Here is a 27,017-nt window from a genome sequence, read left to right as displayed (position 1 = left end):
CTCATTTCGGCTATATTTTTTCATCCATCGCCAGCGTTCTCATAAAGTCAGCTCGTCTACCGTCTTCAGACTACGACTTCGAGTTTGACGGTTGTCCTTACCGGTTTGAGCCTGAGTACACGGACGAGGAGCTCCATGAAAGAAGGATGCAGAGGGAAAGAGACGAAGAGCTGGCTCGAGAACAACAAACAGGAGCACGTCTACGACTCAATGCGAACTGGTGGTGCGCTTGTGGACAGTGTTCGCCTATGGCAACAGAAGAGGAGTGTGTTTGTGATAACGATGGATAGCGATGGATGAAAAAATATAGCCGAAATGAGGGATTTTGCAGAGATCATGTCCTGCGCTGAAGCTCCCTTGCCGTGGCCCCCGCTAAGTGCGGCTAAAATCAGCTGGATCTAAATAACTTCTGAAGGACTCCGAGCTGCACAATGTTTGTCTGAGTGAGTATATGAGCATGCACACACCTATAAATAAGGTCCAGGTGTCAAAAAACCGGAGTTGCCCTTTAAGTGCTATTCATTGTTCTGTCCCCTGAATAAAGGTATAAATGTTCAAAATAAACCTAGAAACAACAAAAACATTTAAAGACATGGTTCAGAACTCTAAAGAAAATAGCTGTTTGGTGATGTTCAGCGATAAAAACAAAAACGGTTTGATAAAAAGGTCGCAGTTACCACCTATGTTCATACATATTTAGTGTCATTAGTTTTGTATAGCACGTTATTTGACAGAAAAACACACAGCCCTTCATAAATGTACAAGTCAACTTGTAGTTACACTTTAAGATTTACACTTAGTAGCATCAGACCACAGTCTCCTGAGTGACAGCTTTAAGGCCAGCAACACCACATTCAGTTTTCCACTTGTCACTTTCCGTACCTTGCTTCAAAGTCATACAAATAATTTCAAGAACATCTCCCAGAAACTGGGATACTCAGTTATCCACAGCATCAAATTATGACACGTTGAAAAACCGACAGAGCTGTTGGATTTGACAAAACCAGAGTGACTCTGTATTCATTCCTAGGTCATGATGGTCTTCTTTCACCCACAACTGCTTTTGTTAATGTAACATCACTCTGCCAAGCGTCTGTGAGCCCCCAGAACCCCTGTTCTTTATTCAATCAGGAAGTAATTGGGATTAAATTATCTTTTTAAAAGGAAGATGATTGGGTACACAAGCCAAAAATTATGAGGATAATAAATTCAAAATCATCAGATTCAATCAGCATCAACAAAACCGTGCTAAGCTTTTAAGAAACCTCTGCCCTGTCTCTGTTGTTGCTTCATTGCAGCTTTTTTATTGAGAATTAAAGCTTCTCCGTCTTTCCAATCAACTCAAATTTTCTGAATACTCTTTGTGAAATCCTCATTTATTCACAGAAATATAAAAGAGTTGAAAACTCAAATGACAAAGAGATAAAAGGGGGGGAGAACGATTGAGTGAAGGGATTGATCGAGGTAAACAGGGAGAGAAAGACGGGGAAACTGTCAACACGGTCTCCAGGGAGCCAAACGTCTCAAGCATCTCCTCATCCAACCCTGGCACAAACACATCCCTCCAATCCCATGGAGGGTGAGCAAGTGTGTGCATGTGTGTTGAACACAGCTCGTGCCTCGTTCCCATGTGAGAGAGATAATGTCAAAGCGAGAGTTGTACCACTGAGACGCCCTGATGCTGATGCAACCAACAACAAAACTTGCAGAGTGTAAAATGCATTTAATTACGTGATGGTTAGTGCGTGTGTGTGTCTTTTAAATGAAGAGAGGAGATGAGGTTGGACTGCCAAACTTTGGGTAGAAAAAAGTAAAGAAACACACACCCAACCACACGCATATCCAAACACACTCCACAGTCATACACACACACACACACTCCACACACTCCTGGCCTGCATCCAGGTATTTGTTGTGACTTGGCGTTGGAAGCGGAGAACAGCTCTGGTTGGCCTTTAGTTCCCCCCAGCGAGCCAATATCTGCTCTCTAATTGGTTGTTAATGAGGGTTTGTGTGTGTGTGTCTGTGTGTGTGTGTGTCTGTTTGCCAGTATATGAAGGAGAGAGTGTGTTTTTGCGTTTGTGTGTGTGTATGTTGGGGGATGCAATGGGGAACTCTAACATCTGTCTAACAGACTGGGACACTTGAAGCTTTGACCTGCTTACAAACACACACACATCCACACACACACATATGCTCACTAACACGACGACGCATGCACACACTATATTGTTGTTTTATCTGCAGCTGTGTGTATGTGGGTGAGACAGTGTGTGTCTGTGTGTGAGGTTGAGGTGAAAGTAGGGAAGAGGACACGTCCACAGCCTCACCATGACATCCATGCACAGAGTGGACTCTGTGCAGACATCTGGCGGTGCAGTCTGCTCTGATGGCAGCAGAACAAACATCTGCATCCTTCACCCACACATGTGCGCGCTGTCCCCCTCACATGCACACACACACACTCATGGAGTTCCTGCGGTCTATCACTGCAGTTGGCTTAAAAGTAACCAAAACTGGGAAACACAGATGTTAAAAGCACGGTTTGCAATACTTCATGCAAAATAAGCCATCAGTGATATTGATGCTGAATCTTGATTGCAATAAAGTTTATTCTCATTAGTATGGGGGGGGCAAGAGCAATTATCCAGCACTGGGTGATATTACATATGACACAGGATTCATTTATGATATCACATTAAAGAGGTTGTAGCCAATTACAGCCCAATGGGATAGTGTTTTATGAGCAAGTAACAAGTTCATGTTCCTCAGAAGCATGCAAAAGAGGTACAATATAACAATCCTCAGCATGGTTATCAGGTAGTTATGGATATAAAGCCCTGAAGTCTGGGTTATGCCTGATGCTGATCTGTACATGATGCACAGAAACAAGACATGTTGAATCAGCATGAGAGATCTTGTGTGGCTTTTAGACTGTTTAACACTCGTGTGATGTCCATTCCCAAACTGCAGGGGGCAGTGTATTTTAAACCCACATCTACCACAATACTAAACTAGAGGAGAAGGAGTTGTTTACACTGTTTACAATTTGTTTTTAACCAATTCATTTTCTTTGAGGAGTGTGGCCCCAATTTCATGCCAGGAATTCTTCACCGCGCAGTTATCACGTCTCGTATATGTCTCCGTGCAGAAGTAAGAAATTTCTAGATGTGTGTTTTCTACTTGAAAAGGACCGCACAAGGGGGGGAGGCTGCTAAAATGACATCATTTGTCCGAACAAAGCCACGTGGACCTTGAGGACGCATCAAGCATAAGCTGACACAACGCCTGCTGAATCAGCATGCTAACTGAAACCTACACCTTAGCCATTTGAAGTTAAAACGTTTACTTCACCTTACCCTCCAGGTAATAAATAGGTGTGAGTTTTGGCAAGACCCTCACAATACTTGGGTCATGATACAATAGTATCACGATATCACAATACTGTTATACACTGAGACATTCTACAGAGTTAACTATTTGATTGAAAACAACTTTTCTTTATTATTGTGGTTAAAATAATGAAAGTCAGATACAGATTTTCATTCATACACTTGACTTGAAAACATAAAGTGCATCAAGTTTGTCACAAACTACTGTGACATTTCACTCATGTCTCAAAAAAATATTGATTGAAAGACGTGGTCAGTTGGTGAAACTGATAAAAGTCACTTGGTGTAACCAATGTTACTCATTAAAAAAAAGAAATCTAAAATTGCAGAAAGCATGACTATGATTATTATTTTATCAGTCCACTACACTGTAAAAATTAAACTTCAAATGACTTTAATTGACCTATGAATGGAAAGAAAACATTGACATTTGTGGCATCAAAACCCACATCATCAAGTTCAGAAATAAAATATTTTGAATACTGTGAGAGTAAATTTAATAGAGTAAGTATAATTATCATACAGTTAATGGGCAGCATACAGCGAGGTAGCTCTTCGGCTGGTGCAGAAGACGTACTCTGAATAATAACTAACTCTAGATGTACTAGAGCTAGTTATTATTATTTAGAGTTGAAATATCACTATTTTATCGCAGGTCAAGGTATCAGGATATATTGCCGTATCAATATTTTTTACACCTCAAGTAATAAAGCTTGTATTATCAGTGCTTGACCAAAAAAAAAAAAAACTGTTTTCACAACAGTGGCTCATGGTTTCTCACAGTTACTAGCCTATCAGCATGCCCACTAGCCAAAAATTTGGTAATGAGAAGCTCAAATTTTTATGATAAACTTTTATCTGGCATGATACAATTTACTTACACTGTATTTACGGGCCTCTTGAATGTACATTATCACTGCACATAACCAGATCAAGACTTTTGCAGATGTACCCCAACAACAACAACTGCCTCAAACCCAAGCTGATAAGCAAATATTTGTAAGGCCCTAAATCCTCAACAAAGTCCACAAACCAGCAACTAACATCCCAATGGATACAAACACTTTTTGTACTCTTTGCTATCATAAGACACATATCCAGTTTCATTGGAAGAGTCCAACAGATGTTTCCTGCAAAAGTAAAAGACCCACACCACAAAATATTCACAAATTCTTCCTTCAATTGGAGATGTGCAATATATTTCTTCCTCAGCAAAGATTCAAAGTGTTTCTGAGAAACACTGAATAAAAACACCATATTTGTGTCATTATAAAAGAATCTGAACCTGCTGGAGACCAGTCATCAATATGCACAGTCTTTCCCTTCACATTATAATATTATTATTCAAATCTGTTCAATTTGGCTGAACTGCAATCTGTTTTCTTTTTGGGGAGCCAACAAAAGGCCACTGGGACAGCTCGGCACCGTGTGTTTTCTTAATTATCAACAGGAGAGGTAAAACTATCAGGTCCTGACTCCTGCAGTCGGAACCAGACATAACCAGCCTGATACTTTTGATTTCTCAGTAAACGTTTTCCATTTTCCTGTGAGTTCACGAGCAGCGAGAAAGCACTTCGACATTTCAGCATCTGTTGTTTTGGCTTTGCTGAAACGAGAAGTATTAAGATGGATATGGAAGGGGAGCCTGGCAGCGAGGAGATGGGCTCTGCTGGAACGGAAAGCTGCAGGCAAAAGGGGGGGGGACTTAGGCCTCATAGGTCAGAGGATTCAGAATCAGAGGAATAACTGAGATGCCGAAAGATCAGCATTTATTTTGCAGTTTGATTCATTCCACACAGTTTCCGATCTCTGTTCTATTGTTCTCTCCTCGTACGTATATCCGCTCCTTCTTTGATTCCTTTGTACTTTTCATTTCCCTCCTTTTCTCTTTCTCTATTTCCGTTTCTTCCCCCTCTAAGATTGAAAACAGATGTGCAGATGTGAGGAGCTGAAACACTGAAAATGAAAAACATACAAAACTTGGACGACCTCTGACCATGAACTGTGAACATGTGGGTACAAATATTTAGAGATTACAACACAAGCTGAGGATATTGTGACTTCTCCTGGTTGGATTGCATAAAATGGAATACATACACTTTATTAAATTCTGAATTTAATCAGTTTTGATGGTATGGATGATGATTTATTCCCCTTTTCTGGCTCCATATCCTCTCAGGATTTTACTGACATGCCCCCTGACAGTGACTGGGAACCAGATATTTACAGAAGACTTCTTTCATGGTGCCTCAAGTCAGATTAGTAAAATTTGTTACTGTATGACCTAATCAAGCATCTGGATCTTGAATTATCCGATCAACAAGCTGAAAACAAGTCAGCAGCTCAGCTTGCAGCCTCCACCACTCCACCCAATAATCACTTTCACAGATTACAAAACATTTTGGCTCTTTGTAAAAATAATCCAAAACAAACACTGAAGAGTTTAAAATCAAGAATCGAGCTCTGTAACAGCAATTTATCTCATGGCAGCTCAGCCCCCGGACTCTGAGAAACGCAGCCCAAAATACTCTACAACTCTCACTGTATCTATTCATCGTCTTTTCTGATTATCTCCTCAGCTACCCTGAAAAACTACACAAAATAAACAAGTGAATTAAATAAGAGATAGCTCTCTCCAGGCCTGGTAATAATCACATTATTTCTCAGTCGTCTAACTTCCTCTCCAGAGCCGAGCCCTCTTCCTACCACCATCCGTCAACTCAGAGCAGCGATGCAGGCAGGAAGCCTCATCAGCTTCAGTATTTGTCACACTCAATATACTTTAAAACACCTTGAAACACTCTTTTAGGATAATTAGTTTAATTGCAGAGCTTAAACCAGGTGCCTGGATCATAAATGTGAGCTTATTGCTTTAATTGCTGCACTGGTGAATACATAAAAGAAGGTGGAGCAGACTTCAAGCCCCTGCCATTCGCTGTGTTTGTCAAAACCGAGCCCCACTGGGCAAAGCTTTTCTGGGTCATTATTTCACGAAGGTGTGCAGGAAAAACAAAATGTACACAGTAGCAAAATCCCACAGAGAGGGAGACGGAGCTCTGTGGGAAGAGAGGGCTTGGCTCCAGAGCTGCAGTGTCAGTTGGCCATATAGGTTAATGTGCCACAGTGGGATTGCAGCTCACCGTACCCCAGATAGCCTCAGCCGTCAACCGAGCTAATTCCACAGCTTCAGTCTGGCATGAAGCTTTTCTGGCACGGTGGATGTTTGTGACAGGAGTGATGCGCATTTTGAACATTTAACTCTGTTTCCTATGGGGATCTTTGGGTTTGAAGAGTTTACAGTAGAATTAGAGGAGGCTCTGATTAACCATTATTTCAAATCTAAAGTAAAAATTACTCACTAAGAAATCTCTTAATGGCATAAAATGTTGATGTATTCTCTTAGTTAAACATTAAAAAACAAATAAGTTGATCCAGCTTCAGTACTTCATATCTCACCTTCATTTGAGCTGCACTCATTTGTGATTCCTGGCTCCTAAAATGTTACACATTGTAGTTTCTCTGTTGACATTTACGCCTCAGCTGATGCAGCTTTTCAGCACATTAAGGTATCGATTCGACTGGACTCTCCTCGCCCAGAACTGGTGCTGGCGGTCTGTCTACTTTGCTTCCCAATGCAAATAGTGACTGTGCTATAAAATAAGTATCACAGCAGTGACACATGGATGGTGCATCACACAAGTGGACCTGTCACATCATAGTCTGTACAAATGGAATCTGCAACGTGCAGTAAGTCAGCAGCATGAATTTAATTAGGTCTCAAATCTTGGGTGCTTTGTATGAATAACTGCAGACCTTTCAACCAAACTGCAAGGTTAAGTAGGGTCAAGTATTGGTGTGAGAGATCATTTTCTCTTGGCACTGAATTGGCAGAAGTGTTTTTTACTTCATTGTTTTTAGGATTAGCTTAGCTCATTTTATCACCCGAAGTGAAAACAAAAGAAGCACCTGGTGCCAACGAATACTCTGGCAAATGAAAACAGAGAATTTAAAAGGACATTAGTCAAAAATGTGCAAAGCATACAACCAGAAGCACATCAACCTCAACATGATAAAAGGCTGTTTTAGGGTGCAAAAGTATTGTTGCATTTTGGCCTCTAGTTTACACAGAAACAGTGTTGTAGCCGACTTAAAACGGAAACTTTTGACCAGAGTGGATTGCTTTCTGAAACACCGCAGCCACCGTTGCCATGTAAACAGCAAGCCAGAATTTCCAGTGGAAACACTAACTTCATGCATGCAAATACAACAGTATAACAGTACAACAGTATTGTTGTTAAGATTGTCACGGACTACCATGTTGTGCTTGTGCTGCTTAATCTGCTGAAACTGCTGACTGGCGTTCAACAGAATGTGCATCTGTTGCTCCACTTCTGCACTTAGCATTCACCAATACACCAGGGCTGTTTCCCAAAGCCCAGGTACCTTGCCTTGCCTTGCCTTGGAAGGCAGTGCCTCCGAAGCCACTTCCTTCCAATCCAAGGCAAGTGTCCTGCCTCTGCTCAAAAGGAGATGCTAATGGAACAGTCTACAAAGGCATATTTTGGGAGGAGCTCAGACGGCTACAAATATTGTCATAGCTTGCCACTTTTCTACACTTTCTGCTTTTTTATTGTCACATCATTGACACTCTGCAGGTGCAGCTTCTCAGTAATTATAGTTATGTGAGTGACACACAAAAGAGTTAAGTGGTGGACATGGTATAAGTTTTTATTTTCAGAGGTGTATTTTGTTACTTACATTTAATTTGAAATTTACCACGCGCCTCCGCTGGTGCGTCTTTTCCTTCCATTTTTTTCCTTTTATGTAGATTCACGCGTTGCATGTTGGGTATTTATAGCCATGGCAAGGCAGCGAAGGATACACCTGTGTATCCTTGGTCAATTAGCCACATGCTAACCAAACGGAGGACATATGCCTCCGGAGGACATGAACATTGAAACAGCACTTGGGCAGCGACTGATGATGTGGATGCCTGCCCACGCCCACCCCACGCCCACATCAGACCAAGGCAAGGCAAGGTACCTTGGCTTTGGGAAACAGCCCCGATGATAGGCTCAACTCTTCTTCAGTGGACATCTACTAAAAAGCAGCTTCTGGATATGACTGTTATAGCGCCAACCACAGGCCTGACATGCCTACTACAGTTTTTTTCAGTCCGTCAGTGTTTCTCTGTAAATGCAGTTTTTCTTCACTGTGTTTTAGGCATATCGGGGTGAAACATTGTGTAAACGGGGCCTAAGAACGTTCAACTTGACCTAATTTTTATGAAAAAGCCACCTAGACAAATCTCTACAGGTTGAGAGTAAGGGTGCACTGATCACAATTTTCTGGCCGATCACCGATCTTTAAAAAGCCTGACCTGCCGATTTTTACTTTTTATTTTTTATAACTGACACCATATGCCTTCAATTTTCCAATCTTATTCTATTGAAAATCATTGAACAATACATGTGAAACAATAAAATCTTTATGTTCTAACTCAAACAACCAATAAAGTGTCCTGAGTTTTCGTAAGGATGGGCTGATCATTGATCTCTGATCACCGATCCCCCATGCCGATTGATCGATGCATATCTAGTTAAGAGAGATGTTGGAGATGTCTGGGTCCAATCTTAGGGAGATAATCTCAGACTAGTTTTCCGGAGCTAAAATAAAACCTGATCAAGTGCTGTCATTTCTTCTTTGTGCTCTAACATCTTCTGGGAACTCCAGCCTGCTTGAGCACGTCTGCATCATCTGACCTGAATTTAATCAAATGTAGGCAAACACCACATCTGCACTTTTGCCAAACTGCTCTTTCTATGTGACACAAGCCAGATGAGGCTCTTTAAACAGCACAGCGTCCATCTGAGTGCTGCCCGCTATAATCTGTTTAATCTGAACTAAAGCCTTCCCTGACAGCTATAATCCAATTAGAAGAGGCCAGTACAAGGATTCACCCAAATATGGGAGGCTGTAAAAATACTGTACTCCTGAGTGGTGAGAAAGGTAGACTCAGTCTGACAGGATAGTGAATGGCTCCAGCACATGAGGGTGCAACAAAGACTCAGATAAGAGTCTGAAACGTTGTAAGCAAAGAGAATGCAGACTTGGTTGCAAAAGTAAAAATCAGAAAGAGCAAGAGTGGATCCATAAATGACCCATTTCTCAGCTGGTTGAATACCTAAACAAACATTTTCTTATTACTTAGCTATTTCCAGGTCCTAAGCACACCACATGACGCCCATTCAGTAACTCATGATCCTGCTAAGAGGAAATAAACAGATTATGCAGGTTTTGCTTTCCAGCTTTGCTACCCTGATGACCTGAAAAGACCTTGTTCAGTGTTCACCTTTCACAGCATCCATATTTATACCACTGGGTCATCATTGCATAAACTGAGCTAGCATTAGCATTGACTCATAATGTCACCTTTGCTTGCCCTGTGCTTCCACCTGGTTTCAGAATCAAACACAGGGATGACAACATTCAAAACACACACTTTCATAAAGGTGGTCCACGAACCAATCTATGAGGAACACACATGCAAGCAGACATGCATAGACATGCTGTGCACCACCAGCTGAACAGAATACTTAGAGACTGAAAAGCTTTGGTTGGGTCTAAAAATCAATATGTATGATTGTGTAAACATGTCTCAGTCTGCTACACCTTCAACATGTGCTATCCAAAATTTTACTTTGTGTTCTTTTTGGGTGCTGAGGTTCTCTGAGTGTGCAAGCATCCAAACACCCACACACGTAAACATGAAGCCAGAAGCCGTCGCTGTCTTGTCTTGTATGCAGCTAGCAGGAAAGCCCAAACACACCTGAGACAGACTGCTTTGCACACACACACACACACACAGACGTACACTCACACAAACACATAAATTTGTGCACCTCTGCTTGCACAGAAAGACCCATACATGAATAATTAAAGAAACCAACTCACATTAATGAAGGCATGTGTTTACACAAACATGCATGCATACATTCATGTCGGCCATGAACCCACTCAAACGCATGCGATATACAAACACAGCATAAACGTGCATCAATAAATGATTACACTCTTCATTAGATGCTGCAGGTCAGCAGTTTGTGAATGTGCTGCTGAGATTAACGACCAGCTGGGGTTTGTGTAAAGAAGAGAAGTCACCAGAGACGATGTGAATTAGACTTTCAGTGCATTATGTTCCTCTTAGCAGGTCATCTGGGGAACTTGTTAATGATGTTTGACTCTGCAATGAGTAAAGTTTATGGTTCAGCCAGTTTCTACAGTCCAGAGACAAGTTTATATGCACACCATATTCCTGAATGAATAGTAATAATGACAATATTCTGATTGGGGAAGAGTCATGTAAACACCTTATTCCAATTGCTAAAACCTGATTAGGAGAGTTTTCTGATAATTAAAAACCAAGAAAGTAGAGACTGTGAGGGATTCTGGGAGAATCTGAGTGGAGCTGGGTGACAAAAATAATAAATATTTTATTTCTTTCGGGAATCTCATCACTTCTTGACTCTACCCTCTTACATATGTTACAATCCCCGACAAAAAAAAAAAAAAAACAAGAACGGCAGCTGTCAATCATCGTTCAACATGACATGAAACCTTGTATTTAACTTCATATAACTAATGAGGACAAAACTTTTCAGAAAAAAGAGGACTTGAATACAGGGCAGACTGGGGAGATTGATTTTTTTACCTGGACTGCAGCCAGTCACCAGTGGGAGCAGTTTTTGTGGCGACCTTACTTTGAGCCGAGCAAGAAAACGTCCATTTTTTTTTTACAGTCTAAGGTATTAATCCAAATATTAGGTCAGGTGTTAGTCAGAATATGCCTCTGAGTGAGATACTTAGAGGATCATTTTTTACTTCTGTATTTGTTTAACATGGCGAGAAAGTAAAATAACTTACACTTTTGGGGCGAGGAGGAAACAAACTGATTCAAAATAATAAAAGAGTTTAATATAATGGACTGCATCAATGGGTGAAAGCAATAGTGATACTTCTAAAAGACTGTGTAGCAAGCTGCATTTGAGGAGCTGAACGAGGACTAGAGTTCCAGTCACACTTTGATGGATAAGGGATATGAGTATTACACAGAGTAGCACAAAAGCGAGCAAGTTGGACTTTTTGGTGGAAATGTCAATACAGGACAAAGGAATGCCCCCAGATGATGTCTCGTCATGAAGCCACTACTACTGCTGCTACTGCTAAGGTTTATTCAGAATATACTGATGAACACGTGAACAGGAATACTTCAGTATCCCAGCACTCTGCGGGGCATTTTCAAATTATTTCTTTCATCAGAATATAGACCTTAGTTGGAATATGGTATGAATGTGAACGTACTCAATGGTATTCCAGCCTTTCTTGACAAACAAGATGCTCAAATGCTGAGTTTCTGTTGGTGTTTCTGCACAGGCACAGGTTGAAAATCTGCTCCAGACAGTTGGTAAGTCTTGGAGTAAAAGGGTCACTTCAGGGCTAAGTAACAGTTTTAAGGCTAAGCAGCGACAAGCAGCAAAACACTCAAAATCCACAACAAGCCGGCACTCCATGAGCCTAAAGCAGCTATTAATCCATTCTGTCATGTGCTACAGCTAACAATGAACACCACTGTGCAGTAAATTTAGTTCACAGACACTATTCATGCAAGAGTTGGATCAGAGAAAATTCCCCTGTTGAGAATTCACTGTAAATTAGAAAGATTTCACAGCCTGAGGCGAAAAATATCTCAAGACAAAGCATATGGGGAGGTGTTAAAGCCAAAGTCATTAAAATGCTCAAGGTATGGGATATTTTGCTGTGTCATGCATCAAACTGTCTCAGTAGATGGAAGTGAAAACTGCACCTCATCAAAAATCGTTTCCCCCAATGGGCTGTGTGCGAGACAGCATTTGACAGCAATTCACCTCAGCGCTGCGTGAATTCATCACCGCACTGCCAACAAAATCATCTTTACAAGTCACTAAGCCTCCCCCTGAGTCATAAACTCTCAAGGTCTTTAAAAGAAGAGGTACATTTACCTGTGACTTTCAGTTCACACTTTGTTTTCAGAGTCATTCCACCTGTTCCTTCCAGTTTTATCAGACGAGAAAGAATCAGAGAAATACGCAGAGTCCAGGATCAGGGGTTAAAGTGCTTCAGGTGATTTCAGCTTCCCTGTTCTTTAGAAAAAAAAAAAAGAACTCATTTTGAACCCACTTCCTGTGAAATTTGGCACTTTTGCTTGCAAACATAGCAGAGCATTCAGACACTTCAGAGCCAGTTATTTGGTGCTACACAAGTCAAGAGTGCTTTAAAATAGAACTGATTTATATTAAGCAGAGGTTTTAAAGAAACCAAAACGATACTTCCTGTCTGTTAGTAAGGATGGATACCTTTCACATCTGAAATGATATGATACCGTTACCTGGCAACCAGTATCAGTACTCAACGATACCAATTTTTGGTAATTGTGTGCGTGAATGTATTAATAAATTGTCAATTGTTTCATAATAAAATCTCAGTGCTTTTCAGTGTATCATTCAGTATTTTATGACTTGGCATCTCGGGATCTGTGCTGTCATGGTTCAAGTCCTACCTCACAGTCAGATCCTTCAGCTAAATAACTTGAAGTACTTTGTAGCACTAACTAACTTCCTTCTGTCAAAATGCTTGCTTGTGTTGTACATCACTCTGGACAAAACACAAGGATGTATTCAAGTACCTCAACATGGTATCGTTTGACCTTCAATGAATTGGTACTTGGTATTACAGACAGAATTTGGTTGGTACCTTTAAAAGTACCCAGTTCTGTACCCATACCTATCTATTAGCATCTTCATCTCAACAGTCTAAACTCTTTTTGAAGCTGTGCAGTGCAATAACTCAGCTCTTCACTCACAGTGCCATCATACTGTTACATTAAACCTTGCAACGGTGCAATGCAACAGTTGACGTGAGTTTCAAATTCACACACCCCAAATAAGGACAGCAGCACCTTAAAAAGTCAATGCACAGAGTTATGTGTTGTATTCACTAAAATGGTTGCTACTTATTCAAAGTTGCCATTAAAAAAAAAACTTTTCTTGCTGCAGTTAATGTTCAATCATGCTGCTGATGGTCGTTGGTTTTTAAAGTCATGAACAAGCATCACTATCACTTAATTCTGTTTCATGTCCAATCAGAACCCATTTCAAAAGAGCTTTAACAATGCTTTCTACACTCACCACTTTATGGTACACCTTGCTAGTACCAGGTTGGACCCCCTTTTGCCTTCAGCACTGCCTTAATCCTTTGTGGCAAAGATTCAACAAGGTACTGGAAACATTCCTCAGAGAGTTTGGTCCATATTGACATGACAGCATCATGCAGCTGCTACAGATTTGTCAGCTGAACATCCATGATGAGAATCTCCCGTTCCACCACATCCCAAAGGTGCTCTATTGGATTGAGATCTGGTGACTGTGGAGGACATTTGAGTACAGTGAACTCATTGTCATGTTGAAGAAACCAGTCTGAGATGATTCCAGCTTTATGACATGGAGCGTTATCCTGCTGGAAGTAGCCATCAGAAGATGGGTACACTGTTCTCATAAAGGGATGGACATGGTCAGCAACAATACTCAGGTAGGCTGTGGACTTTAAACCATGCTCAGTTGGTACTAAGGGGCCCAAAGTGAGCCAAGAAAATATCCCCCACACCATTACACCAGCAGCAGCAGCCTGAACCGTTGATACAAGACAGGATGGATCCATTCTTTCATGTTGCTGGTGCCAAATTCTGACCCTACCATCTGAATGTGGAGCAGAAATCCAGACTCATCAGAAAAGGCAACGTTTTTCCAATCTCCTCTTGTCCAGTTTTGGTGTTGCTGTGTGGATTGTAGACTCAGTTTCCTGTTCTTAGCTGACAGGAGGGTCACCTGGTGTGGTCTTCAGCTGCTGTAGCCCATCTGCCTCAAGGTTGGACGTGTTGTGTGTTCAGAGATGCTCTTCTGCAGACCTCGGTTGTAACCAGTGGTTATTTGAGTCACTGTTGCCTTTCTATCAGCTCCAACCAGTCTGTCCATTCTCCTTTGAACCTCTGGCATCAACAAGGCATTTTGGCCCACAGAACTACCGCTCTCTTTTTGGGACCATTCTCTGTAAACCCTTGCGATGGTTGTGTGTTAAAATCCCAGTAAATCAGCTGTTTCTGAATACTCAGACCAGCCCGTCTGGCACCAACAACCATGTCATGTTCTAAGTCACTTAAATCCCCTTTCTTCCCCGTTATGATGCTTGTTAGAACTGCAGCAGATTGTCTTGACCATGTCTACATGCCCAAATGCATTGAGTTGCTGCCATGTGATTGGCTGATTAGAAACGAGCCGCTAACGAGTGGTTGGACAGTTGTGTCTGATAAAGTGGCTGGTGTATATGACCTTAATGCCTGCATTGTCATGCTTCAAGTTTTATTTTTTTTAGTCATAGCAGTTTACCTTGCGCACATAACACCCTTAAGCCTGTGCTGTGATGTAAGGCATGAATCACAGCGGAAGAAAGTCATCGCACTAGGGAACAAACACCGCTCTATATTTACTGTTTACCATCAGCTCTCTGCAAACTGTGGTTTACTCTTAAAGATGCACATAACTCACTCACAGGCTTGATATTCAGACTTTTCTTGGTCGAAATGCTCCATAAAAATAGTTTTTACTTCCCATAGATGTCTTTCTACACAGGCTTTGTTTTATAGTTGCACACATTTTGCTGTAGAAGAGTTTCATGCCAGTCCAAGCTAACTGGAAATGCTACAACAAGTTTCCAAAACACCTGAAATAGCTCCTCTAACCTTAAACTCTGGATTTTCTCCAAGAGACAGAGCCTGCACTGACAAAAAGCTTAAATCTAAGATATAATGTCCTTTATACACGTTGCTACCAGCAAGAATAAGATGTGATGAAGTTAAAATATGCCAGTCAGTTCATTTGCTTTCATAAATATGTAAGAAACATTAGTGTGCATGCATGATGTAAGCACGGCCACTGGAGTCCTGATATTCCCCACCCAGCAGGCCCCAAGCCTGATGCAATGTGGGTGATCCATCCGCTGAGGCGCAGGCCAACGCTAATGAGACTGAAGATACAATAGGGAGATAGAGATAGAATGAAGCAGTGAAAGGATACAAACACACACACACACAAACACACACACAGTAGCCACCAACCGCCTGCAAGACAGAATACAAAATGCCACAAAAATAGACGATAATCCTGGCCAGCAGTGATCAGCCCTGATAAATATTAATAAACACCATTATGCTTAGAGAAAAAAAAGGGACAGAGTGTGAGAGAAGGAGAGGGGAAATGTAGGAGAGTCTTCCTGCTCTCTGTTATTGCAGGCAATTTTCCCTGTGACGTCCACCTTGTGGCTCTGCAGACAACGTGGACTCACACACACACACACACACACACACACACACACACACATACCCACACACACACTCTCACAAAGTCTTCTGATTATCAGCCCATTTTCCTCTGTTTGTTTGCACTGTTGTTTTGTTCCTCTTTGGGAGCAGGATAAAAGGTGTGCATACACACACACAAATGAGTGCTCAGTGAAGTATACTGAGAGGAAGAAAACAGGGAGATAAAGTTCGACACACACACACACACACACACAATCACAGGCATGCACACAGGATAGTATCTCCCTCCCTCTGTCTGAATCAGTCTCATTACTCATGCTGAGGCTGTAGCGTTGCCGGGTCGGTCTGCTCACAGAGCTGTGGAGCTGGACGGCAGCCCACAGCCAGCGAAGGTCACCCACCGCTCCGCTCAACTCCCACAAGACCAACACTGGCCGCTTCCTGATAATGAGCGGACATAAAAGATGCACAGGGAGAGAAGAAAGCTTTGAGCCTCACCGTCACGGCGTGGAGGTGTCGGAGAAAGTGCCCACCTGAACTTAAAACCACACACAGAGATGTTAACCCAGTGACGCTACCAGTCAGATCTTCTAAGGAGCCTTTGGGAAATGTTACCAAACCATGTTTCAAAGTCAAATCAAAACACAACTTGATACAAACACTAAAGTACACAGGTATTTAGAAGAGCTTTAGCAAGAAAAACTGCCAGGCTATTTCATGTCCTGTTTTGATAGAAAGAATTCAACCCAATCTTTCACAAGACAGTAAAGTAATGGAGGGCAGATGAAGTAATCTAAAAGTTCAATCAACAGTTTAAAAAAACTGTCAATGTATCACCGCCTCTCCCGAAGGCAAAAGCTCATGCTTCCCTTCAATTGTTGCTATCAATGGGAGGAAACAGAAAAAAAGGAACTTGGATATTTGAGGAGCAGTGAAACTTTTTTTTGGATAAATGAAAGTGTGCCCGACTTAAATAGTACAATCCAACACACGTCCTTTGTTCAATTAAGCAAGCCTTAAATAGATACGGTACACTCTGACACAAATTGTGACCAAGATTTTATCAGCTCCATCTCTCTCAAGGCAACCAGAAATAACCTTAAACTGGTCGTATGATAAAAAACTTACTTACAACAAAGACCTATTGCTATTGAGTGGCTGTTTTTCTAACAAATGGCATTTCTGGATGCCTACGGATGATGTAACATTTAAAACTTTTAATAATTTAATGAAAATAACAGAGGATTATTCTTCATTAAATCAATGAAGATGATCTGATGTTATTTTGAAGCTGGATGTTAATACAGACAAATTTACCCGATGATCCCAAAACGAACTGAAGCGTTAGCTCAGGTGGCTCTCAAAGTCCGGTTTGACACATGGTTAATGTGCTCCTCATGCCAGCCTCTATCAGCTGACAGCCCTGCTGTTTACATGTTTAAATCTAATCAGCTCAAGCAGAACTAGTGGTTCTGTTTTTATCGCTGTAGCCTGTCCATCTCCATCCTGGCTCTTCTTTTCCTGCTGTCTGATTTTATTAGTGTCATGTATATTCTCTGTAATACCTTTTGCTTTTCTGTACCTCAGGGGTTGCTTGCTACAGCTGCTCTCCCTGCAAATACGCTGATGAAAGAAAGAGGAGGTGTGCTCTCCCAACCACCAGCCTTGGCATTCCACATACCCATGTGGAAGGGCAGGGAGCTGGCAGAACAGAGGCTCATCAAGCAATATAAAGTACCGCATGTTCAGAATCAAGTCTCTTTGATCTGAGCAGTCCTGACTGAAAAACCTTTGGATTTTCGTCTTGAGTCAGTGGTTGTTTTTACATTTGAATCATGGAAAGTAGAGATGAGCTAGCCCCAGTATCGTGCATCAGGCCAATACCAGTCTTATTTCAAGGTACTGGTACTCCTGATACCAGCAGCCAATACTCAAGGCACAAATATCTTATGTTGAGTGAGTCCTCCTCACTAGTGGTTGACGCTACATCGCTGCGGTCTGATACCACGACAAAAGTGCATCAGGTCCTGCTCAGACAACATGAATGAACCAGGGAGAGTTAACAGTTAAACTGTTTTAATTTGCACTTCAGTCTATTTTTAAAAGTTACTAAAACTCTAACAGTTGTTACTTTTATTTTGCATGTTTTTAAATGTATTAAAACAAATGGTAAACTCAGAGAAAGTTGTTTTCGTTTTATTTGGACTTGATGGCAGAGTGACTGTGCTGCCTTAATAAGAAATGATCTATCACTGAGTAACATCGATTGAAAAAGGACATGGACGTCATCTTGCTCGGCTTGAAGTGAGGTCGCCAAGAAAACTGTTCCTCTGGTGGCTGGCTGCAGTAAAGGTAAAACAATACAGCTCCCCAGTCATTCCAGATGGGCTGTGGTCAAACTTTGAAAAATGAATACACCTCGTAAAAAAGTTTCTCACATCTGATTGTTGTGGTGATTTGAAGATATCACTTGGCTGACTGTATTCAAGTCCTCTTTTTTTCTGAAAAGTTTTGTTTTCATTTGTTATAAGAGCTTTAAAACAAGGTTTTACGTCACGTTTGACGATGATTGGTAGCTGCTGTTCTTGAGTATTTTTTTCAGGGACCGTAAAATATGTTGGGAGGTAGAGTCAAGAAGTCATTAGACTCTCAAAAGAAAAAATAAATTAAAAAAATAAATATATTAAAATATATTTTTTATAAAAAAAAATATTATCTTTGTCACTCCACTTAGTTTCTCCCAGAATCCCTCACAGTCTCTACTGCACAGACTCTGGCTGCAAAACTGTGACAGGGGTAGTTTGGCTTCAAATCCGTACAATGGTAAATGGCAGAGCAACACTGTCCACTCTATATACAGTCAATGGTGAGTACTCAAGAGGAAGTACTCGTACTGGTATCAGTCTGAAAAAAAAATGGTATTGAACATCCCTAATGAAAAGTCACACTAGATTGGCAGTCCCTCTTTTTAGCCTATCTTTACAAGCACCTGAAGAGTAAAGGCTGCAACTTTTGGTTTTAAGGATTTTCAAAGTAGGCTTTGCAGATTGTGAACTGCAAACAGTTTCTTGACTAAAGCTAGACTATGAACAAGCAAGTTTGGCTTTATTTTCTCCTGCCTTACCTCTATTCTCCAATTTTCCACCTTTAAAATAGTTTTTCAATTCATTTTCTATGTTCTATAAGTCTTTTGTTTTACTGCTGGTCATGGGGGAAGAAACTGAGCAAAAAGACTTTTTAAAATTTAGAGGGTGTTGTTAGACACACACGCAGGTCGGTCATGCAGTGCTTTTGTTCTGTAGTTCATATGTATACAATAGTCTACAGGTGCCATACATACCAAGTCGGTACAGATGTATGACATTGGAGAGACTTTCAAGGACTGGAACATCATGCAAATGACTTTCTCTCCTATATATGAATTATACCACCTGAGCCATAACAGGGAAATTGGAATTGGACCTGGACTGATTTCAAACCAATTTCACATCGACTGTGGAATTGTGACCATAAAGTCTCTCCTTTTAGCAGCTATAACCCTGATACAAGTGTTCAGAGATGAGCCGCTGCCAAGGGAGTGTGAGAGTTAGGAAATAATTTGTAATGAAGGTGAAAAGATTGACAACGCTAAAAAATTATACAGTTCTTCACATGGAGCAGTTTCTAGAGAACGATTTCTCAAGTGCTGCACACAGTGATGAACTCTGATAGCTCCCAGGTAGAGAGGTGTGCCTGAGTGACTGTCTGACCCGACCTTGTCTCTAGAAATGAGCTGCAATGAAAGTTTCCACATGACAGTGGTGCAGAGGCGACGAGCTGTCGGCGGTAACGTCAGGAAACACTGAACATGCCTGTTCGAGGAGATGATGAATTCATCACAGCAGCGTCCCAGAGCGAGCGCTGCTGACACGACCTTGATCGATCGCAGCAGAACGACAGATGGCCATAAAGGACAATCATGTAACTGTTCGCTCATTAGCATAATCCCATGCATATACAGTACACTTTAAACTACAAGGCCACATGGCGCTTGCACAGCACCACTGGGCTGATGACAGAGATGTAACTTTGTTATTGTCATTCATGAGCCATAAAACTCAAGGAAATTAAACCAGCTAATATGACAAGCCTGTGTGGTTTGTTTCCAAAAATTCATGCCTTCAGTGTTTCACTTAACACAACGAGTGATGTTCTTCTATTTTATGACACATCAGTGGTTAAAGTTTTCACTCAGAGCCAACTTATCCTCAGAGGTCCTCTTCTGGACCAGGAATTAACTTTCCAGCGCTACCACTAAATGTTCTCATGCCTTTGCTGGTTATCACTGCCCTTCTCTCTGATAACTTGTTCATTAGTGCTCTGGTGATTTAACTGGATGGTAAAATGACAGAAAAAAACAGAATATGTTTGACAATCAGCTGTTAAGCTGCTGTAGTCTCAGATCAAGCAGGCCTGTGACTTGTTGGCCACGATGGCGTTCCTTGCAAGATGTTTCGTTGCAGGTGTGGCCTACTCAGCTTTTTACATTCGATGATTAGAGTTTGCTGCATGTGAAGGAGATGATTGTTGGCAGGGAAAATTTACAGTTTTGCTTGCCAAAATCTGCTGCTCTGTTTTTTATTTTATAATATTGTTTGGGCTTGACTTGAGTTTTTATTTCCCAGAGCCAGAACTGTGGCAACTTTGCTGCACATGAAGAGGCATAGGCCAAAAGTTTATATCACACTGATCAGCCATAATATCTAATATTGTGGAAGCTCTGATTCCTACTTTCAGGACCGAAACTGTTTTAATCTGAGGAGACATTGACTCCATCAGGTGTGCTATGGTTTTTGGCACCAAGGTATTAGCAATAGCTCCCTCGAACCTCGTAGAAGGTGTGGGATGTGGTCTGTATTGATGGGACCTGATTTTAGACTTTGCGCTGGAGCATAAGTAGACCATGTCCTCACTGTGGAGCTCTTTTAGGCCACCTTGTTTGTTGTTTTGTGATGCTTAGGTGCACATTGCTGAGCTGGCCCAAGGCATAAGCAAACTAAGCACCTGCTTAGGACCACAAGACCACTAGGGTGTCCCCAAGAGCAATAAACAAAGTAAAAAAAATTAAAGCCGCAAGCGATGACAAGTAGGCCCTTGCTGTCACAACTGCCGCGTGTGCAGCAAGATCTTCCTCAGCCGCACATGTAGATGTGTACCTGTATCCATCAGGTAATAGCTTTCATTTATGAACTTAACATTGGGCCAACTCCATGGATACAGAAATATGAGCACATAATGTGAAGAATATGGATAACACATTAGGAAAGAAGATGTTTGCGCTCAGTGTGCAGCACACAACCAGCCAAAGATCTCTGCATCCGGCTTCAGTCAAACAATGTGCATTGAAAACTTCTAGATATGCTGAATAAAGTTAATTATCTTAACACCTAAAATGTCTATAAGATGTGTTAATTTTTTAAAGTTTGACCAGCCCATCTGGAATGACTGGAAAGTCAGATTTTTTGACCTATACTGCAGCCAGCCACCAGGGGGAGCAGTTTTGTGGTGACCTCACTTTAAGCCGAGCAACATGACATCCATTTTTTTTTTTACAGTTTATGACAAGAATACACCAAGCCACATCACGTCTTCCTGTCTCATGACCAAAGGGCAACATCCAGGTTAGAAAAATGAAACCTATGTGAAAGGGCTAAAAGTTGCTGTTCATCGAGACGCAAAATATTCCTCTTCCTCTCTGCCAAGTTTAACCTGCCTACACCTCTCATTGTCCCCCTTTTGTCTCAGTTTCTTTGAAAATTTATTGTCTTCTCTCCCATCTCTCATCCTTTTCTTCCAACCTCCTTCCAATAAATTTCCATCTATACACCCCGACATTCACTCACGTCCCCTCTTCTTTAACCTTGTCTTCCATCCACATCCTCCCTCTGTCCCTGTAAAAACCAAAGACTCCCTCTTTTTTCTCTCGTGTCCTACGAGTCTGCTCCACACTCTTACACTGCATCATCTGTTCCCTCCACATTGTATTTTCAGATCACATCCAGGCACTGGCTTTACACACTAAGTCACTCTCTACCTCATCACTCAGAGGAAAGTCAAGAAGAGGGCAGAGAGGGATGGTGAAAGAGCAGCGGCTTGAGAGGAGGAGGGGAGCACGGAGGAGGAAGCTGTAGAGGAGTGTAAACTTGAGAGAGGTTAGAGGTTAAAAATTAAAGACACAGAGAAGAGGTCAGGGGGAGTAGTTGGGAAGGGAGTGAAAGAAATAAAAGAAAGATAAAAGAAGCAGCAGAGGGAGAGCGGGGTTAGAAAAATGAAATAAATCTTTATGCAAATGATGAAGTGAGTGAGCGGCATGAGGAAGGAGAAGAAGACGGGCTGCTGGAGATGGAGACACAGAGAGGTGGAGAGTAGTCCAGAGATTTATGGCAGGTTGTTATGGAGCACTGACTGAATAACAGAAGGTGAGACTGGGTGAATTATTCATGAGGACACAGGGCCATGTCTGTGAGTCTGTGTGTGCGTGTGTGTGTGTGTGTGTGTGTGTGTGTGTGTGACATGTGGGTACCGCATATACACCAACACACACAAATGTCTCTCAGACACCCTTAGGCCGGCTCAGCTCTGAAGAAAAGGAAAGACAAGCCACCCACAACCTGTGGACTGAATTATTCCTGAAAAGCAGACAGGAGCGAGAAGACATCTGTCCTGAGTGCAGACTGAAGAAGTTATCCCATTCAACTGAAGAAATATTCAATTAATCCAGGATGAATTCATGGTTTTAAAAGAGCTTATTATTGCTTTTGTTTTTTGTAACTTTCAAGGAACCCTGCATGAATAAATAATCACAAGCCTTTTAATTTTTCACATCTCCTTCTTCTCTTATACAAACTCACATCGTTACACATTGCAACAAAAGATCTGCCAATTATCTCTTTCACTTTAACAGCCTACATTCAGTCTAAAAAGAGAAGGGGCAGAGGTGGCTGGGGACTATGTTTTTACGACCAAAATGACAGGTTATGGTATTGCAGGTAGACTGAGCTGTGTAATGATTTAGTGTGCTGTCAAACCTCTTTGCCTTCAAACTCTAAACCTAAAAATAGCCTCCCTCTTAAGGCCAACGATGTGAATATACAATACCATCTGCCTACATCCTCATACTGTGCTTTAACCCCCACAAGTAGTTGCTGTAGAGAGAGCAGTCTGTAAGGCCTCAGTTTGTAAAATGAGACCTGCACGCTGAAAACCAAAATGGAAAGTACGGTTTTGTTTTGTGAAAAGATTCAGTGAGATCCACATCTACTTGGAGTTTTGGTGACCCCACATCCTGTCCAGGTGGAGATTTGGTTTTGGCAATAAGAGCACCAAAAACGTAGTCCCTTTCAGGAAATTTGATTTTAACATTAATCCACTTCTGGACTCACCCTGAGAAAAGAATGTAGTATTTTGGGGGGAGGGGGGTGCAGTTGGGTTTCATTTTGTTTTCAATTTAGAGAAATTGCAAGAGCAGCTCTCTCTACATCAGTGATTCCTAACCGGCTGGATTGTGATCCAAGAAGTGAATAAAAAAATGTTACCATAAACATCCTGTGCTTTTATTTTAAAGAGGATTTTTCATGCAGTGAGGGGCTGTCTATTCATTCTCATTTACATTAGGTGGCAATAACATCCTGACGCTAACTGACACCTGCTATTTTACAGTATAGAAGAAGACCTACAAAGTTTCTTTTCATGAGCTTCTAATAGCAAAACACAATAATAAAAACAACCACAAAAGATATAGACTGACTTACTTTTGGGACAAATGATGACAGAAAACTCACTGTGCTGTCTCAGGGTTAAACTGCTTCATCTTGTTATTTACTCAACTTGGGTAGCAGGTTGTTATTAATGGGCGATAGTGGGACCTGCACTGGAAAAAAACTGAAATCTTATCAGGTGTTTTTATCTTATTTTCAGTAGAAAATGTCTTTTTAGACTGAATATGAGCCACATTCGCCCGACCAGTCCAGAAAAATGTATTGCTTCTAGTTATTTAATGACAGGAATGAGGTCTGAATTGCTTGTAACAAGTGAAAAAAAAAACTGGCAAAAGAACAAAAGAAAATGTACTTAATTTAATACATTGTTCTAGTTTTAAGCAAATTATTTTTATTCCATTGGCAGATTTTTTTACTTGTTACTAGCAATTCAGACCTCATTCCTGTCATTAAATAACTAAAAACAAGACATTTTTCTGGACTGACCAGTTGAATGTGGCTCATACTGAGTATTACAAGACAATTTTCACTTAAAGTAAGACAAAAACACTTGATAAGATTTCTGTTTTTTTTTTTTTTTTTTTTTTTTTTTTTTTTTTTGCAGTGTGAGGCCCAGACCAGTTGAGAACCACTGCTCTAAATGGTTACTTGGATTTTTGGGTCTCAGAGAGTGATTTCAGAGCCTTTCTCAGAACTTATCCTCAGCAAATGCAAGCAGACAAGCAAACCAACAGCAAAGTATTCCAGCAATTACTAGAAACTTAAAGTGAAATTGTGTAAAAACACACTCAAACATGCACACTCGACAAAAAAGTCCCCAAACAGTTTGGGATCACACAGCTCTCATGTCCACCGATAATCACAGCAACTTCTGTGACAGCGACTGTGTCAAACACTCACCGAGTTGATGCAGGCCAGCTCCTTGTTGAGAAGCCAGGGCAGGGAGAGTTTCCCCTCCCCTCTGTAGCACGACTGAATCCTTTCTTTAATCTTCTCCTTTATCCTCCTCATTGTGAACAGGCACAAAGCCGACTCCTTGGGCGGCTTAGCTCTGTTCTTCTGACCCTGGGCAAATACAGTAAACAGAACCTCCTCGTGCTCCTGAATACCAAGTGAACGGGCCAGACGGGTTCCCGGCCGGGCTAAATAAGCATCCTGAACCAAGCGGTACTCCACTCCATCCTTGGTGCACCCGATGGGAAACTCGACGTAGGAATAGAACTTTGGATCGTCCACACACAGGCGGACAATTTTAGATGTGAAGAACTGTTCGCTGCTTGCATCCGGGGAGGTGAGCTGAGTGTCAAGTTGTAGGGTGAGATAATAAACAAACTGCTCGCTGTTGAAACCGTAGATATAGTAAATGTCAAATGCTGGAAACTTGGAGAGTGTGTCTGAGGGGATTTTTAGCTGTGAGGAGACAAACTCATCCTGGTAGACAAAGCTGAACATGTCAGCGTTCTCCTCATTGGACATCAGCTTCCGGCTCGACAGCGTAGGAAAGTACTCAGATTTCCCATCAATGGGAGTGCCAACAAAAAGTTTCCCCCCTCCACCAAAAATATCCGGGGAGATCACCACTCCAGACATGGTGCCTGCCTCAGCAACACTGGATAGATAGTGCTCTTTGCGGTGGTGGGGCTCGCCCAGCTTGAACAAATCATCCAGACGCAGAAACTGGCAGATTCCCTGGGAAGTACTCCCACAGGCAATTAAGCGGTTGTGGGCAGCATCAAGTAGCAGGAGTTTATTGACATTAGAGGTCTGTACCAGCTCGTGAGGGCAGGACTGGACGCCAGGGGGAGGGTAGCAGCGAGGGTTGTCGGTCACGGGACCGGTAACATGGCTGCGTAGCTTGGTCAGGTTGCTGGATAGCTTGTAGATCCAGTTAACAGCTCCCAGGTAGACCTCACCTGTTTTGTTGTGGACAACTAAATGTGTGAGACCTCCTTCTGGCAGGGAGAATGAGAGGAGGGGGGAGAGGGAAGCAGTGGATTTAGAGGGCATGGATGGGGAGAAGAGGAGGAAGAGGATGGGGAGGATGAGAAAAGGTGGGAGGTGGGAGGACATGGTGGTGAGGGGTGGGGAGGTGTGAGCAGGAAGGTGTTAGAGTGTATTTTTTCGGTTTGTAATCCTCTTCAGGGTCAGTCGGTGTCTTACAGGACTGCAGGGTATGATGATACAAAAGACCAGTTTCCAAGCAATCAGATTCCTTTTCTTGTCTTCTTTCTCCTCTGCTGTTTTTATAACCTCATCCCCTGATCCTCAGCTTCTCCCTCCATCAGTCCTGGAAAAGAGAAAGAAAGGGAAAATCTTAGCAAACATTGATCTCAGTATATTCGTGGAATCATCATCAGGACTTAAGGATTTATTTGTTTGTATCCAAATGACATGACACTAAATATTCACCCACAGACCCAGACTCAGAGGCCTCAACGCTGAAGTCCGAAAAATAAACGAGGGCACTATCGGCTTTGTTTTATTGACTTCTTGACTCTTGGCTCGCACCACTCTGTGGAGTGCATCTTTTAAAAGTAGACAGGGCCAAACATCGCTCCTCAGCGCATCGATTGTCTGGAGGTATTAAAAGGATCTAGCCGACGATGTGAGCACACAAGCAGAAATCTTCATGCACTAAAATACACACAAGAGTGCAACCTGTGACACAACAGTCAACAGTGTGAGCAAGTAAGGAAACAGGTAGGTGTTCTTTGAAAGGAGGTGAACACACATTAAAGCCAGTCGACAGGGTGAGACTGTGATGTGCCGCACAGTGAAAGCGAGTAAGCATCCATAAATTATCAGCACGGCTGCAGGGAGAATCCTATAGTGTACGTACTTAGGAGCAACAAAGCAGAGAGAAACAGGCCTGCCTCTGAAAGGGAGAGGATGAGGAGGAGAGGGCTGACCCAGAGCGATAAAACACAGGAGTCAGTGAGGAGGAGAGGGAAGTGAAAGTTACTTGGCTTCACACCAGTTCAATCTACAAGAAGTGGAGATGGTTGGAAAGATTGTTAAAGGTGAAAACAGAGAAAATATGAAGACAAAAGGAAGGGAGATGGACTATCTACCATTTTTACATCTTCTTTTCTAAGCTCAGGGTCACGAGAGGCTGGGAACTATCCTCAAATGCACCAAGGAACAAGTTCAGCATCTACAAAGTTTGGATGCAAAAGCAAAACATGTCGGCTCGGCAACTTCAGGCCTCTCAAACTTGAGTTAAATAGAGGAGGCCAACTGGATCTGCCCTGTGGATCGATCTATTACCACGATAACGGATTTAGCTTTTTGAATCTATCTATAACAGATGACTTCAGGTCACTCAAGGCTTTGACGGATAAATAAACCACAGCGCCTGCTCTCCTTTTGTAAGCTAACTAACGACTCAAAATCAGAGTTTATAAAGTTTGGATGATGTTACGTCATGTCTACTCATCCTCTCAGCAACAAGATGATCAT

General features: G+C 41.8%; 1 protein-coding gene across 1 annotated transcript in view; it reads right to left on the bottom strand.

Annotated features, from left to right (window-relative positions):
• The window catches only part of LOC141799091 (plexin-A1-like), a 453,927-nt gene that overhangs the window by 321,168 nt on the left and 105,742 nt on the right, over positions 1–27,017 (bottom strand). The window contains exon 5 of the mRNA XM_074681180.1: positions 24,459–25,845. Coding sequence (XP_074537281.1) covers positions 24,459–25,628 — 1,170 coding nt within the window. The 5' untranslated portion in view covers positions 25,629–25,845. The remainder of the gene's footprint in view (positions 1–24,458; positions 25,846–27,017) is intronic.

The sequence above is a fragment of the Halichoeres trimaculatus genome, unplaced genomic scaffold (assembly GCF_033239565.1).
Source record: "Halichoeres trimaculatus isolate MK-OKI-2021-1 unplaced genomic scaffold, fHalTri1.1 fHalTri1_scaffold_11, whole genome shotgun sequence".
Lineage (NCBI taxonomy): Eukaryota > Metazoa > Chordata > Actinopteri > Labriformes > Labridae > Halichoeres > Halichoeres trimaculatus.
The sequence above is the reverse complement of the archived record's forward strand: the minus strand, read 5'-3'. Positions and strand labels throughout refer to the sequence as shown.